Source organism: Rhyacophila brunnea, unplaced genomic scaffold (genome assembly GCF_057557595.1).
Source record: "Rhyacophila brunnea isolate RB1 unplaced genomic scaffold, BYU_Rbru_1.0 scaffold_2, whole genome shotgun sequence".
In the NCBI taxonomy this organism is placed as follows: Eukaryota; Metazoa; Arthropoda; class Insecta; order Trichoptera; family Rhyacophilidae; genus Rhyacophila; species Rhyacophila brunnea.
Genome location: NW_028232859.1, coordinates 18,637,158 through 18,653,706, shown reverse-complemented (window position 1 = coordinate 18,653,706; position 16,549 = coordinate 18,637,158). Strand labels below are relative to the sequence as shown.

Below are 16,549 nucleotides of genomic sequence, written 5' to 3'. Positions count from 1 at the left end.
ACGTCGTTGCTTATCTATATGATTTAGGATAGGTTTTTAGTGATCACAATAAACTTTTATTTCTTCTACTCATTTATGAGTATAGGTTTATCATCCACACAAGGTGTGTCACATTAATAAATTATGTTATAGAAATGGGGTTTCTTTATTAATTCACGATATCGGTAACTATAACATCAAATTCATTTGTCCATCAATATATTATAGTTATTCGAAAGTCTGTTCAATTTCAATGAAATGGCATTGTCAATCATTCATTGCTGGGAAGTATTATTGTTTAACTCATTTAGTGCTGATACCGCGATTGGCGCGTTTCGAGTAGTTGGCCATTAGATATAATTAACGTGTTATTTAAATGTGGTAATTAAAATGTAATTAAAAGGTCAGCAGTTTATCAAAAATTTCATTCAAATCCGAGGAGTTCGACAGATATCTGAATCATGCACTTTTGACATCATAAAATATTTTTATTTGAAGAAGTAAATAGTCACACACATTGAAGTAAAATAAATTTCACTAACGCCGAAGACTTTTTATTTTTGGATTTTTAAACATGACTATTCTATAAAATTTGAAAAATCGTTGAACCAGGTATATAATCATAAAGAAGGCCATATTTAAAAACAGAATTATTGTTTTGTATCGTAAATATACTAAGATGATTTATATAACATTTCCAATCTAATAGTAGTAATCAGGTTATTTATCGAAGTATAAACAAAAATTACATTTTAATAAATTAATACAATAATATATGTACGCGTATGCTTAACTTACTGTTGACAATGGACATGTTTACTTACTGTGCGACATTTTTTTATTTTCATACAAAGTAATCAAGTAAGAACAATAAATAATGTAATATTTACCAAATTCCATCAAATACGGGTACAAAATTTGTTCTGTAAAACATACTATTATTCATAAACAACACAAATATTAGAAAAATATTGATTTGGATTGGAAAATCTATTGTTTTGTAAGTTATACAGTGAATAAGTTTAAAATATACATAACGATCAATAATAAACTATTCATATGTAATTTCTTTTATTGTGTTAACTGTCAATTGATGGTGGAACTGCATTGTATCGATTAATTTAATAAAACGCAATTTTTTTTAGTACTTATTCCACTTTTATTATTTAATAAATCTGGACCGTTTTTGTCCGCCTCATAGAGACATTTTCAACTGTTGAACCTTGCAATTTTAATTAGTTTCAGTGACAAAATAATATCTTAATTTCCAAATAAATACATTGAGCATAATGCAAGATGTAACTAGTTAGCATTCATAATGTTAGAGTATATATAGAGAGTGAGAATAAGAGAGAGTAAGAATATTTTATTTCAATGAATGTCTTTAATTCTATAATATTTTGAATGACCTATCTTTATATTTTTGTATTTGTTGAGAATTATGTTCTCACATTAAACACTTAAACGACCAAACCCTTCAAAGCTCATACCATCCCCGTCCTGACAACCCGTCTATCGATTGATCGTTAGTTAAATTAGTTTATGTAACCAACGATAAAGATTTTTTAGAGTCAACTAACGTATTAAGTTATTCGTTGTGATACAGATTGCGTCATAGATCAAATTTGTCCGTAGATTATAGTATTATGTTGATTCTAATAGTGTGGCGCATATAGCAGTTATAATCCGATACATAGTGTTCCGTCACTTTATCGCAAGCAGTTTGACGCATCACAAACGAAACGTCACTTGCACGATTGATTATCAAACATTTAATCAGCCGATCGTGAAATATTAATCAATCAGTCAAGAAGCGTAGCATGTCTACGCCAGTGACTCACTCCACCTTTTTACTACGTGCCACGAATCGAGAGCAAAAAGATCTACGCTAAAAAATATGTTGTAAAGCATAACAGTTCTTACAGCTCGCTGGGCAATTTATCGATGGAATATTTCATTACATCTAGTTACGTCTCGATATCGTATTATCATTAGATATGCCTTCTAAAATCAGTGAATCTTGAAAATGATTTCCGTTATTAGATTTTTTCATCGTGGCTAATATTCCAATATTTTTTTTTTTTTACTTTATTGGTTTTCAAACAGAATATCGTCAATATCAACACTAATAATTTTTGTTGAACTTTTTGTGGATAGTTAAAAATAATACCTTTGTAAACATTATTTATTTTAGAATTATTATATGAAATTATTTCACACCTGTGTGCTTACAATTATGGAATATAATTATATATTAAATAATAATGTTATTCTATAAATGATTTAGCATTTAATATAGCAGAAACTCATTTATTCATACAATTTAACAATATCTAATAACCTGTTAAAAAGTAAAGTCAATTAAGTAAATATGGCTTTTAAAAATACAAATAAGTTGGTTATTATTCCTGAATTATGTGCTGTTGTGAGTGAGATGTCTTTTTCAGAGATGTCAAATACTTAAGCAGAGAGAAACCAGAAATAGCTGTCAACCAATAAACCAAAGCTGTAGAATTTTATTATCATTTTATAAATTTATTCGTTACATACTTTATTGTTCTTATTTATAATCTTTGTCATATACATTACCAATATACCTACCCTCAGAATAATACAATGCCCGCCCTAAACATCCTTGCTTACAGGTATAGATATCTGATCTATATAGTCTAGTAATATTTTTTATTTCGAAAATAGATGAATTGAGACGAATATTTTTTCATAATAAACTATTAACTAATGCATTTCAATGAGTGTGTATATTACAAATTTGCATCACTCTATCCGCGTCCGTGTAAATAATTCTACACTCAAATTACATTATAATAATATATTATTGTATATAAAAAATGAATTCTATATATTAATATATTACTATAAGAGTTCCCATTATGAATTTGCATTCATGTCTTTGAACGATTCTACTACTATACTTGTTTTTTTCTAAACCTGGTAAAAAAGTATAATGTTACATTAGAAACACTATCCCTGTCATCACCAAGTTACTTAGGAAACACGAAAGTCAAAACGGTACTTTCACATCGATGAAGGTTCAGAATATTTAAAGATCAATAGTACATGTCGCAGCCTTTCAATTCAGCGGATATGTATAAAATAATATATCGCAAATGTCCGAAGAAATGATTTGGCCAAGCCTCACGAACAGAAAGAAAGCGTGTGATGATGTGTGAAAAAGTATCAATTAATACACTACACAATATCAATGATTGCCAAGCACTCTATGAACTCATACCACAAATTTGAAGCTCTGAGAAATCCTGACAATAAAAAATTTAATTGTCATGGGTTTCAGCAGCACTTTCAATAAAATACAATATTGTATGTGGTATCTCTGGTCAACGCAACTAATGCAGTATGCTCTCTCTTTTTACTCTAAAGGTTCAAATACATTATTATCACGTTATGTGCTGTCACAGTAAGCTGCCGTTGAGAAAAAGTATGTAATATCGTTTTTCTTGGAATTTAAAATATTATCAAACTGATGCTCCCATCCCGTAGCACAATTTGAACTATTAAACGAACATTTTCAGTTGAAAAAATCTGTCAAAATAACCAAAACAACAATGAGGTCACCTCACGCATATCGCGCTACATCGACACCCGCATGGCTCAATGAACGTTTAGATGCTACATTGTATGAAATTTTAACGTAATCACTCTCCATCATTTAATCTATAGAGACGGTGATCATTCAAAATATTCTGCAGAATGACAAAACCATAGACTAAATTTATCACAGTACCAGCATGTGACGTATGTGTCGTGATCATAATGTATTTTAACCTTAAGCAATATTTGTCCCCAGCTAAACATACACCTTTTCACCACACTTACGATGACGTTCGCATTAATTTAATAATATATTATAAATACAATATATATTATAATAATATAATAATAATCTGTAACAAATCCAAAACTCCGAGAAATGAGGAATAAACACTGTGACAATCAAAAAATCTATTACGATGATTTTATTTACATTTTTTTATAATATTATGAAGATATAAAAAAATAGTTCAACAGTAAACCCCTGAGATTGAACATTGCTTTGAAATTACTATATTAAAACGAAGTTAGGGGAGTGGTATTAAAGTATGCACGTAACTAACTTCATATCGTTATACTAAATGTGCATGTATTTAATGAGATGTGTTTATGACTCAGAAAATTTATGGAGCCTCATATGATAAAGCTAATTCGTATCTGCTGCAGATATTCCCGGCTAATATTACTTTGTAGTATTGCAGTTGGTCTATTGTATCCATGTATGAGTTGTTTAACTATTGTTTAATGATAATGTAATATTTTATGTCGGTCATTCATGGTGTATAACTTTTTATACTCCTGCTTTTATTAAAGAATAGTAATAAATATACATGTGAAGGCCATCAATATATACAATAACGTTTTTAATGTAATGTTTTTTCACATTATACGAATTAATGACAACAATAATATTTAATATGTTCAGTTATTGAGTTGTTGCATAGCATAAAATATTCAACATATAAATAATATTTTTATTACGGCAGAATACGGAACGTTATATTTACATAGTGATAGTTTATGATAATATTATAAAGTATTTTAATCAATCGCTACCCATCTCAGAAAAGATACTTAAAAAGTATAAAAACATCTGTACATGTCCATTGATTTACTGGTACCAATAGTGTGAAAATAAACTCTCGATAATAACTGTTTACACTCGAAAGTGCTGACTGTTTTGCGAATATCATTCTTCAAGCGTAAACGAGACGCGTTATTGTCATTGTATATTGCTAAGTATTTAATAGGTTCTGAAAATTGGTAAACTTCAAAAAGCTCTTCGTGCTTTATTTTTTCCGGTAGGTTTGCTACTATCAATATACTGCACATGCGCATCATACCTACGTCATGCAAGTCGCAACTATCGCGTGAAAAACCAGATGCCGCTTAACTTTTTTGATCCGCACATGCGGTCTTTTAATTTTCACGATAATATACGTGTTTACGTGTCCATCTTATGGTTATGGTTCCGACAATACATACTGCCGCCAGTAAACTATACACGTGTATTAATAGGCTATAAGTTCAAAGATGAACTTGCATTTAAAAAAACTGTTACATGACTTGTTCGTTGAAGATTTTCATTTTGTGTTAAGATATTATTTTGAACATATTCATTAAAATATAATTACATATCGTCGCCGCAAAAGCAAAAGGCCACTTGTGACATTTTGCTGCTTTGACGAGAATCTTCACAATATATGAAAAATAAAATAAATAAAAATTGCATTTCCATCATTAATAAGTCACTTGTGCTCTGGATTTCATAATAATAATAATTTTATAAATTCAAGCAAGTGATGTTATTAAACATACATCTATCACCTTCCAAATGAATGGTTTCAACTAATTAATTAAGCTATGAATCAAACTGTTCTTCCTGCAAACAATTGAGTCTCAAAATGTATTAAGGTGATCAAACTAACTTATATATTATGTCGTCGGAAGTATTCCAAGCTGCCACTCCAGATTTTAATCCAATTTTTATAAAGTTTTGTAGATCGTGTGTACCTACTTTTTGAAAAAATATTTTGAAAATATCTTAAATATTATTATAAAAGTAACCATACGTAAAATACTTTCTATTGTAAAGGAAAGTCATCAGCTGTTATTTCGATTAACATGTTTTTCAAAAATGAATATCTAATTAATATTAATTAATTTTTCTTGACGCTTTTTTTCAAACTAAAAAGCTTTATTTACTTTTTTATATTAAACTGCATTTCTCCGTATTTTTATTACATAACATTTTTCATAATTAAGTGTTCGTTACATTTTCCTCTGAGAAAATAGTGAATAATGAGAGTCGATATTTTCATTTTTACTTTTTTCCCGGTATTACTATTCCACTGAAGTCTTACGGAACATTTTATAGCAGCGGGCGATAATTTATTCTGCTTTAGTTGTGATTAATATTAGGCATCAGCGATATTTCAGGAAAGTTATATATTTTATGCGTCTTACGTAATCTCGTTTTTTATTCTTCGCAATTCATCAGGATAACTTATATTCAACCTTCCGTGTAATGAGGCAATTTTTTATTACCTTAAATGTATTTAATTATAATATAGTAATTTTAATGTCATGAAAATGTAGTAAAGGTACAAGAAATGTACTCTTATTTAATTCGGATGGTCTTCTGCCAATGAAAAACAAAACTGCCAGTCGATTTTTCATATATTTTCTACACGACTACACATTTAAAATTTGGTATTTATAGACTGATTAGAATTATTAGATGATGTCTTCTATTCTATCATAGTTTCTGTAATTTTTACCAATCTATTCCGTGAGGTATTTTTTATATATTTATACAGATATATTTTAATAATACAATGAGCATTAAAAAGAGCAATACCAAAAACTTTTACATTGAAAAAAGTAATTATTTATGTTATATAATTCATTCTCTCGTGATCAGTAATGATTTTCATTTTATTACAATGCTTTATTAAAAATTATTGAAGGATTAAAAATAAAGTACCTACCTAATTGAGAAATAAACTTCTTTAGATTATTATTATTTTGTATTTTAGGACTAACTGAAAACTGTTCAATTTAATATATAATAATGTCGGATATCAATAATATATTTTATAATATTTCTGTTATAAACTTTCACTCCAAAGTTTTCTCGATATAACGATCATTAAAAAATTTACTCTAAAAATCCTATTGCTTGCGTTGAAATAAAAAAAAACATCTACGTCTCGTTCGTTTTTCAGTTTTCATGTCAAATTAATTATCGACAAATTGCTTTCGCTTCGCTACTTGGAACTACTAACGACTGTTAAAACTTGGTTTTATTACTTTTATACGATTTGTAATTTTGTCAGCTATTTTATTTATACAATTTATTAGCACAAAATAACAATTAACTGCTGTTGTTTTGTCTACGAATAAATTGCTTTTATATTCTTTAATAAAAAAATTACTCTGATTTAAATTAGGTTTAACTATTTTAATATAACTGTATTTCAATTAAAATCATTTTATAATCATTGATGTCAAAAATATATTGAATTCTTAAATTATTATTTAATTTTAAGAAAAAACAGTGTGAATTCTTAACCTAATTCTATAGGCATTAAATATTATTTTGAAATATTTGCCTTTTAACTATTTCTATTAAAAATGTATTTTTCAACTACAAAATATTATATTACTTACTCAAAAATTTATGAAACTTACACAATTTATAGCCTATATGGTTATACTAATGAGGTAGGTATCTCAAAGCGTTACAGCGTTAAGATAAAAATCCTCAAAAATAATGCAATTACACAAACACGAGTGTGTAAAGTGGAGAGGTAGCAGCTACAGAGTAATGAGGTTTGGTGCTGGTATAGGTGTGCACACATACATTTACCCATTGGAGGTCATTAAAGGGATTAGTTTTGAAGGGATATTTATTTAGCTACATATATTTTCCGACTTATTCGCGGCGTAAATGGAAACTCTGCCATTCTTGGTTGTATTGGCTTGTATATCATTGATAATTATCTTAGAAATCGAGGGAATCCGTTGTTTGTTCTCCCAAGGTGCAGAACTAACCTGTCATTGGTAATGCCAATTGGGAGGGCAATAACTCTGTTCAACCATGGGGATTGTTTTATAATTTCTTAAAATAGGGTCTGCTTAGCTCATTTGGTGTACTTCCTTGTATCTAACTTACAATTTTTTGTATATACATTTTTCTACCCTATAATGCTTATCTATTTCTTTTTTATATAATACTGTTTTATTAATATGTCTTTCCTTTTAAATCTCATGTTGTGAACGTCTTAATTTATTAATTTGTAATGTTCACTATATGTATAAAAAAAAATGATTTTCAACATTTCCTCAGTCTAGTATAATTTCCAGATCACTAAATACCGATAAATTATTGAATGACCATGGTGGCTTTGCTAGCAAGCTCTACCTACATTATTGTGAGCTTGGATGTGTTAACCGGCCAACATGTCTAGGCGGCGAAAAACTAGAGTATGCAAACCAAATCTTCTGGGAATATCTTGACATGAGGACCAAAAGGAAAGAGTTTCTCAAATTTTAACCAGCTAACCTTATCTTCAATTGTTTTATTTTAAGAATTGAGAGAGATAAATATTTTGTTGTAGGTGGTATTGTATGAATATAATACGGCATATTATGTATTCCTTAAAAAAATGGAGTACTGAAAAACAATACTCACAACTCATCTACAATAATCTATTTTTAATATCTATTACAATAATGCGATGACTATCGTGATCTTATTCATTTGTCTGCTCTTTTTTTCGATAATTTTTTCTACAAAATTAAAAATGTCTACTCATTAAATAATTCAATTTATTTTATTTCCATTACAGGAGGAGATGGAAGACCGGCCACGTATCTCGACCCTCATCAGCTCGCTTGCCAACTACTCCAACACGATCCCTGCGGCAGGAGACCCAGACGCAAAACCACCCGCGCCTGCGTCGCGGATGGGAACCCTGATTGGAGTTTTCCTTCCCTGCATACAGAACATTTTTGGTGTGATCCTCTTTATTCGTCTGACGTGGGTCGTGGGAACGGCTGGTGCTATCTTTGGATTCCTTATCGTCTTTACTTGCTGCTGCTCGGTAAACCTAACTATTTTATTATTTATTTAGTTTAAAGCATATCTATAGAGTATGCCAGTTAGTTTACGTAGGGAATATCACTATAATTATTATCAATATAGCAATGGCGAAGACTCCGTTGATATTAAGCTATTATTTTAAGACTACTTTTTTTTTAATAAATATAATTTTTAATTGCATATTAACTAACTAAGTATTTAAATAATAACTTGATTATTTTATATTCTACAAAAATAATTTAATTTGTCAACGACATCAGACAATTCTGTGGTATAATATTGTAGTAATGTATTATTACAAATATATACAGAACCATGTGCAATTTTTTTTTTAAATGCAACAGCGTCATCTCTCGAAATTCATGCAAATATAGTGTTTTATATTGTAAGAATTGTTTGAAAGGTTAACTTTATCTTGCGTACCTACGAATAAACGAAATGCAATTCTATATTTTCTTGAATTCAATATGCTTAACTATTTTGATTGATGTTACATGCGTTTCTCAAGTCTGTTATTAATTAGTGACGGCACTCTATATTACATATTAAAACAAATCTGCATCCGGCTTCTATAAGACATTTCAACAAACAAAATTATCATAGTTTCTTAATGTTATATTCATATGCAATGACTTTCATAGGTACTAAATTACTATTGTAACTTAAAATTACAATATCTTAACCTAAGGTTAATTAAGAAACCGGGTACATTATTCTGACCTTTTTACGACATGCTAATCATACTTCCGAAAACATAATGCGTTTCTTAGCTATAAAGTTACCACCATATTACCTTCATACAATATTCCTTCCAAACTCGCCATGCTTGTCATTTTTAATTACAACAGTAGTTAGGTACTATACATAATTTAAATAAAGTTATTAATCTTTTTCATCCCTTAAACATTATAATTATTATTATTATTATTAATAACTTTTTTAATTTATTATAATAAATAACTTTTAAGCAATTAAACCTGTAATTACAAATTAAAATGAAAAGTAAACTTTATATTAAATCTCAGCATTGTCTTGTAAAAAAACCATGGGTATATTATTAATAATAATTTTAATGAAAAATAATTCTCGCATATATTAGCAGCAAAGGATTTTAACAAACGAAATGAATAATAAATAATATAATATATTTAAGAGTACTAACATTAGTTTTAGCCGTTAATTTAAAAATGAATATACTATTATTTACTGTTTATTTCTATACTTATATAATCTTTTTTAAATGCAGTGTTAGCTATTTTCGTATACATATTAACGACAAATTTAATAAAGATCAATAATTTTATACTGTTAAAAGATGTCGCTATTCTCTGATATTATGATTTCATTATTAACTTATGAACGAAGTTACGCAATTCGCAGATATTTCATTGTAGGTAATTTAATTGGCTGAATTTAATTAGGTTAAGCGAATTCTCGTTTTTATCTTTGTACAAATTTTTCATAAACGTTAAGTGATCGTTTAGTACAAGAAAGTAGTTGAACCCATCGTTTATAATATCTTATTGTTAGTTTATAAAGTCCACTATCTTCTACATCTCGTTGCACAAATATGGTTACAATCGTATGTCTCTGGGATAGTCTTTTACATTGAGAGTTCTAGAATCTCACTTATCTGATGAATCAATATTAAAAGTATTAATAATTATAGAAGTTACTCATAAAACTTTTACGTAATTTATAAAATGTTATGATTACATTCGTATTTAATTCTAATTTTCATAGTTAAGAAAATATTAAATGTTTGGTCGATAAATACATATCATGGACTTATAAATAATATAATATTTATTGTTCCTAAATTATTTCATTATTGTATTATTATATGCTATAACTTTCTTTTCAGACCATGTTAACTGCCATCTCTATGTCCGCCATCGCAACAAACGGCGTTGTCCCGGCCGGCGGGAGCTACTTCATGATATCACGGTCGCTCGGTCCAGAGTTTGGGGGCGCTGTCGGAATGCTTTTCTACACGGGGACTACCCTTGCGGCCGCCATGTATATCGTCGGAGCGGTCGAGATTGTTCTGGTAACTAACTAATTTACTTTTGCACTTATTGTATCCGGTTTTACTGAAAGTTTTCCCTTATCGCTGTGATTTATTATTTTGAATTGTGTGTATTCTTTTTGCTCGGAGAGTTACCTGACAAAATAAATTTATCTGTCTAACTTATATAGTAGACACTTACATTCAATTCGCATATACTTGGCATCATGCCCAGTATTACTTAATACAATTTTTTATACACTGAAGAATTTTGACTATCAAAATTATAACAATAATAAATATAATATTATCTAATAATAAACTTGTATTTTTACATTTAACTCAGCTTTTGATATATATTGACTTGTTTGCTTACGAAAAAGTATTGTGTATGTAAATATTATATCGTCAGTAATAGTAGCGTAATATGGTATGAAATAGAGCATGTTAAACATAACAATACAGACATAGACCCCTCCAAACCAAACCACCCCGCACAACACTTGGTCTTAATCAAACGTATTATAAGGCTCTATGTTTGAAGTGAAGCAGTTTTTTGAGAATATCTTAGGAACACATATGCAAGACTGAGGTCGCCACGTACTCAAGTGTGCTTTGACTGAGTTTATTGATACTTTCTAATAAAAATTTCCCATGGGAGATAGGAGCATGGTGAATAGAAAAAATGATTCTAATTAATAAATATATAGTACAAAAAACAAAGCCAAAACAATACGGACATACAACACTATTGTGAAGAGATCTTCACGTCCGCAATAAGACGCCGCATTTTTTAAACTGTAATTTGGACTTTGTGACGACCAGGTCGGCCGGCCCCATGGGACCAACTTGAACGTCTCCGCATAACATCGAAAGATCACAAAAAACATGGGAGACAGACAACAATACACAATGCGACAGAGGTTACAAAGCCAATAGGCCGGACCACAGACCAGATTAATATGACAGAAATGATAAAGCCAGTCGGCATTGATAAAATCTTTGAAGCCAGTTTATGTTTAATTCTAAATAATGTTCAGGTCATAAAACTCAAGAAATACAAAGCCCGATGAGTGTCCTCTTATATATTTCTTCACACTCAAAAATTCTAGTTTCTTACAGCCTCACCCAAAAGATAACCCACTTTCCTTATGTTTTTGTTCCTTGAACTGGACACATTTCCCAAAAAGTAGATAACCACTGGACAAAATAAATGCATTCATACATTCATACCCAGTAATCACTAGACGACTATACGGTGGCGCTAAAACCCACTGGATCGACAAACTCATCAATTTTTACAGATGGTAGCTACGTGGAAGCAAAAAAATAGGCTCTAAAAAAAGAAGAAGGAGCTGTGTAGAGGTCACCAAACAGTAATTGATCAACCCTGACTGATGGTGATGATGATAATAATATCTACAGAAATCGAAACATTTTACTTTACAGTAATATTATAATAATATTTGTATATTTGTATTGAACTTCAATCATAGAATAGCAAAAGGAATGATGAATGAATCAAGAGGAAGATGGAAATTATTGGGTTTCATTGTGAAACTACTCGATTCTATTAAGTATGGTAGCTATGGGTAAATATTTAACCTAATAATATTGCTATAAAATTTTAACCGAAAAATACAGCTGTCGGTATATAATTTTATATGAAATAAGATATTTTATAAAGTATTGACTCAAACTGTTTTTGGATAACAATGGATTGTAGTTATAACATCGGCCGCAATAACAATTGACTTACAGGTATACCAAAGAAAATACACAGCCATCCATTTTGTTAATTTACACGTATAATAACAATATAATTAGATAATAATATAGTAGTACTTACTAAGTAGCTTAGTAAAATATTTTCTATAAAAAATGATAACATTATTTTATTTTATCGGTGTAATCCATTTTGATTTAATATACAGCAAACATGTCCACAAACATGATCACGGGATAGATTTTGGTGCCGCATACAAATCGGCCATATGGATTCAATCATGAAAATTTTAAAATCACGTACATTTAGTTTACATGAATGATACCATTGAGATTTTAATGGGAAGCATTAACCATTCATATTTGTATTTCCTGGACCAACTTGCGTAAAATTTGTTCAAAATTAACCACAGTCATATTATTTGATTCGTATTTTATCACTCAGCCTATCATAAGAGTGGTAAAAAAAGAAGTGGTGAATCCCCGCGCTTTAAACTGAGGTGTAGTTTTCTATTAGCATCCCGCTGTAGGCTCTTTGCATAGTAAAATAATAGTTTGGCGGTGATCTCTGAGTAACAAATATTTGTGAGTGCGTGCGTGCGTGAGGTGTGTGTAATTATTATAATATATTTATTTAAGAGGCCTATAGTGAAATAAGTGAGTGCCAAAAAGCTAACCTTTGACATTTGGACATGCCTGTCATAGAGGAACATTGATAAAAATAATATTATCTTTACTTATTAGAATGTATTAGATAAAACTACTATCAGATTGTCTTAAAATAATTACAAACTGCAAAATAATAATAGTTTGTTTTACAGAAGAAAACTTTTTAATTGAGTCAATAATAGTAGGTACTGCTTGCTTTGCATGGGCTGAGTCAAAACACTTGTCGAAGTACTTGAAAATGGTTGTTAACTTGGATTATACCCAATGCCTTCCTAGAAACTTTAAATTTCCTCACATACGAGGCGCTGAGACTTTCGCTTGGCACTCGGGCCAATATCGCGGAAGACAGAAAAGTTTCTCCCGAGAAACGAGAAGTTTGTATGTGGAAAACCGCGCAAAAGTCGACAGAGGCGTAGCTGCGAGGTTTTCCCGGACTAGTTTAAGAAAACCTGTTTGTATGGTGATTCGTTGAAATGTTGCTTCCTGATTGCTTAAATTTATCTTAAATTACAAACTTTTGCGTAAAACAATCTAAAATTTTCACTTATCTTGGTATGTTTTTTTTTGTTGTATCTTTTGAAATCAATTAAATCGATTGAGAAAATATTAATAACATAATTTTTTACGCTAAAAAATATTTTTGAAGAATGAAAAAAAATTAGAAAAAGTTAGCTACATACCTTTATTTTCTTTTATTGTGTAAACTGTCAGTTCATGGTGGTTATGCATTGTATTATTAATTTTTTAATTTAATTAACCGTTAATAGTAGCTTCATAGATCAGAATATTTTAACAGTTTTGATTTATTATAATTAAGTATTTAATTATTATTTAATGTAAATATTTGTATAGAAATACAATGTTATGGAAGAGCTCATTATACTTCACAGTCATTTTTTCCTCATTATTTTATAATATTATACTTATAAGGAAATTAAATATTGTAAAAACATGTGCCAAGAACGATGTTTTTAATTATTAATGTCGATATTGTCTTTCATAATTCATAAAATTTTAAAATTCCTTATAAAAAAGTAGCAATTAGCATGAAAATTAATGAAGCTTTACAATAAACATTGATTTTATTGAACATGCATAATTTGGAAACAACCCATAATCCTATTAGAAAAAAATCTTAACAACAATAATGGTGCCCGACAGGACGCGAATGGTTATGATTGATAACATATATGCAACTGACGCGCTTTTTAATATTCGTCAGCATTGGCTACCGGCTATTGTATTTTGAATCAAAGTGCCAATTACATATAGGTATTCTGATTTCTAGTCGGCACCATGTTTTTACAATATATATGTTTTGTGTTTTCAAATCGTGTGAAGCTAGACAAAATAATCACTATTCATAATTACACAAAGCTACCGTTTGAATTACGAAGTATAATAATATATTATATACATTCAGTTTTCAACAAAAAATAATTAAAGCCAATTTTTTACATGATTTGAAGGTCCTTTTTAATAGAAAATTGACAGTCTCTTTAGAGAACTAGATCTCTGAACATTTTCAACGAAGTAAGCTTATTTTGTCTGACAATATGCTTTTTTTTAATCTTGTAGTCGCATAATCAACAAAGTAAACAGACTTTCATGTACATACTTAAAATTCAATTTAAAGAACGTTTTTTATAATATTTTTAAATTACTTTGTCGGTAACATCAACTCAATTATCTATCTTTGTGTTTTTAGTCGTGAAACAATTTTCAGCGAACCATTTTATTTTTGTTTTATCTGGTAATCTGAACAACAGAATAAACTTTGGATAAATTTAATACCATCTTATTTAAAAGGGTCCATTTTATCTCAAAAAAGAGAAGGTTTAATAAGAAAACTTATATCTGTAATGATAATCTAAAAATATATACATTTTTTCAAACTTTATTTAAAAGCCAGAGTTCTTTTCAAAACATTTTATTAATGAGACCAACGTTCTGTACCTACTATTGAATCATTTACATTAGTGGTGCACAATTTATTTGAAAGAGGGGCTCATTATTTATCCATTTTCCAATATGTCACGGGCCGCAGTGGGTAAAAGTGTTGAAAAATAATTATATATTACGAGACGAGACATACATTTTATTATATTAAATTTAATAGTTACATATCAGATACTTCAGATCTTTGCATTACGTACATATGTATTTGCACAATAAAACGTAGTATATAGGAAAAAAGAATTTAGTCGTATTCAATGAAAAATTTGGGCCGCAACAAATGCCATTTTGGTCCACGGTTTGTACATCACTGATTTATATTAACGTAAACATAAGTATTGAAAGATAATATTTTATTGTTTTGACCTAAATCAACATAATATTATATGACAGGTAAGATATCTAAAAAAAAACCAATTTTCAAACGAAATCATCAAAAACTAATTTAAAAAATACTGATTTTCATATTATGTACTCACATAATTTTTATGGATATCTTATATCTTCCTTTATTCTTGTAATAAAAAATATCCATTATTATAAAAACAAAAGCTGGTATAATATTGTAAACTGATAATAAAATGATCTAAACTATTAAACTTTTTAAAATGCCTTCATAATCCTATTTTATTACATTCGTATCAATATTATTTCTATTCATATAACTACAACTTACTCTTCAGTGAGTTTCACAATAATTTATTAATCACGCTCTAGACCACAACTAGTATAAAGAATAAATCACTTTTTCAAATTAATTATCGCAAATATTACGATATTATGTAGTTTTAGTCAATCAGTCATTGCCTATGTTATCAAATTACTGAAGACTGCTACATGGAACTCCGCTCTGCGAATTTATTTTCAAACTTCATTAACTAAAAATTAATAAATCACACTTACAATAAGTTAAATCTATAGTAACAAAATGTTGTTTGATCGTTTGTTTGTGTCATTTGTCATATTTATTAAAAAGTACAAATTTAACTGTTATACATTGTATAATTATACAAAAAATATGAAATACCTTTCATTCAAGGATTAGCAGTAAAAACTTGAATTTGTTATTTCTACTGCAATATAATGAGGTATAATTATATTTTTATATAATATCAAACCTGATGCCCGACAAAAATAGCGGAGGTTTAAGCTACAATTCTTATATTGTTTTGTCAATCAAAAGCTTTATTTGTATTTAGGGAATGAATTATTATTTGTATTAATAATTTTTTTCTCCTTAGTTATCCAACTTCTGCGGAGAAGTTGACAAAATATTAAAGAAACAATAAAATGTATTATCGATAAATAATACCGTCTCAAAACGGAAATATATTGTCGTAATGTCATCAATCCTTTAACCAATTGCCTTTATCCAATTCAAAAGAAAACTGCGATTAATCGGAACCCATTAATTTAATATTATTGTTGAAAATATCTTCAACATCTCTCATTGTGTATTAATAATAAACATTATTTTAATAAATGTATTAATACTGCCCAATTCCCGGTGAATATTTTAAAATTTTTAGGACATA

The 16,549-nt window shown here is 28.9% G+C and overlaps 1 protein-coding gene across 3 annotated transcripts in view; it reads left to right on the top strand.

Annotated features, from left to right (window-relative positions):
- The window catches only part of kcc (solute carrier family 12 member kcc), a 227,919-nt gene that overhangs the window by 106,343 nt on the left and 105,027 nt on the right, over positions 1 to 16,549 (top strand). For all 3 annotated transcript variants that reach the window (XM_085947198.1, XM_085947199.1, XM_085947197.1), the window contains exons 4-5: positions 8,403 to 8,657; positions 10,521 to 10,706. In XM_085947198.1, coding sequence (XP_085803324.1) covers positions 8,403 to 8,657; positions 10,521 to 10,706 — 441 coding nt within the window. The remainder of the gene's footprint in view (positions 1 to 8,402; positions 8,658 to 10,520; positions 10,707 to 16,549) is intronic.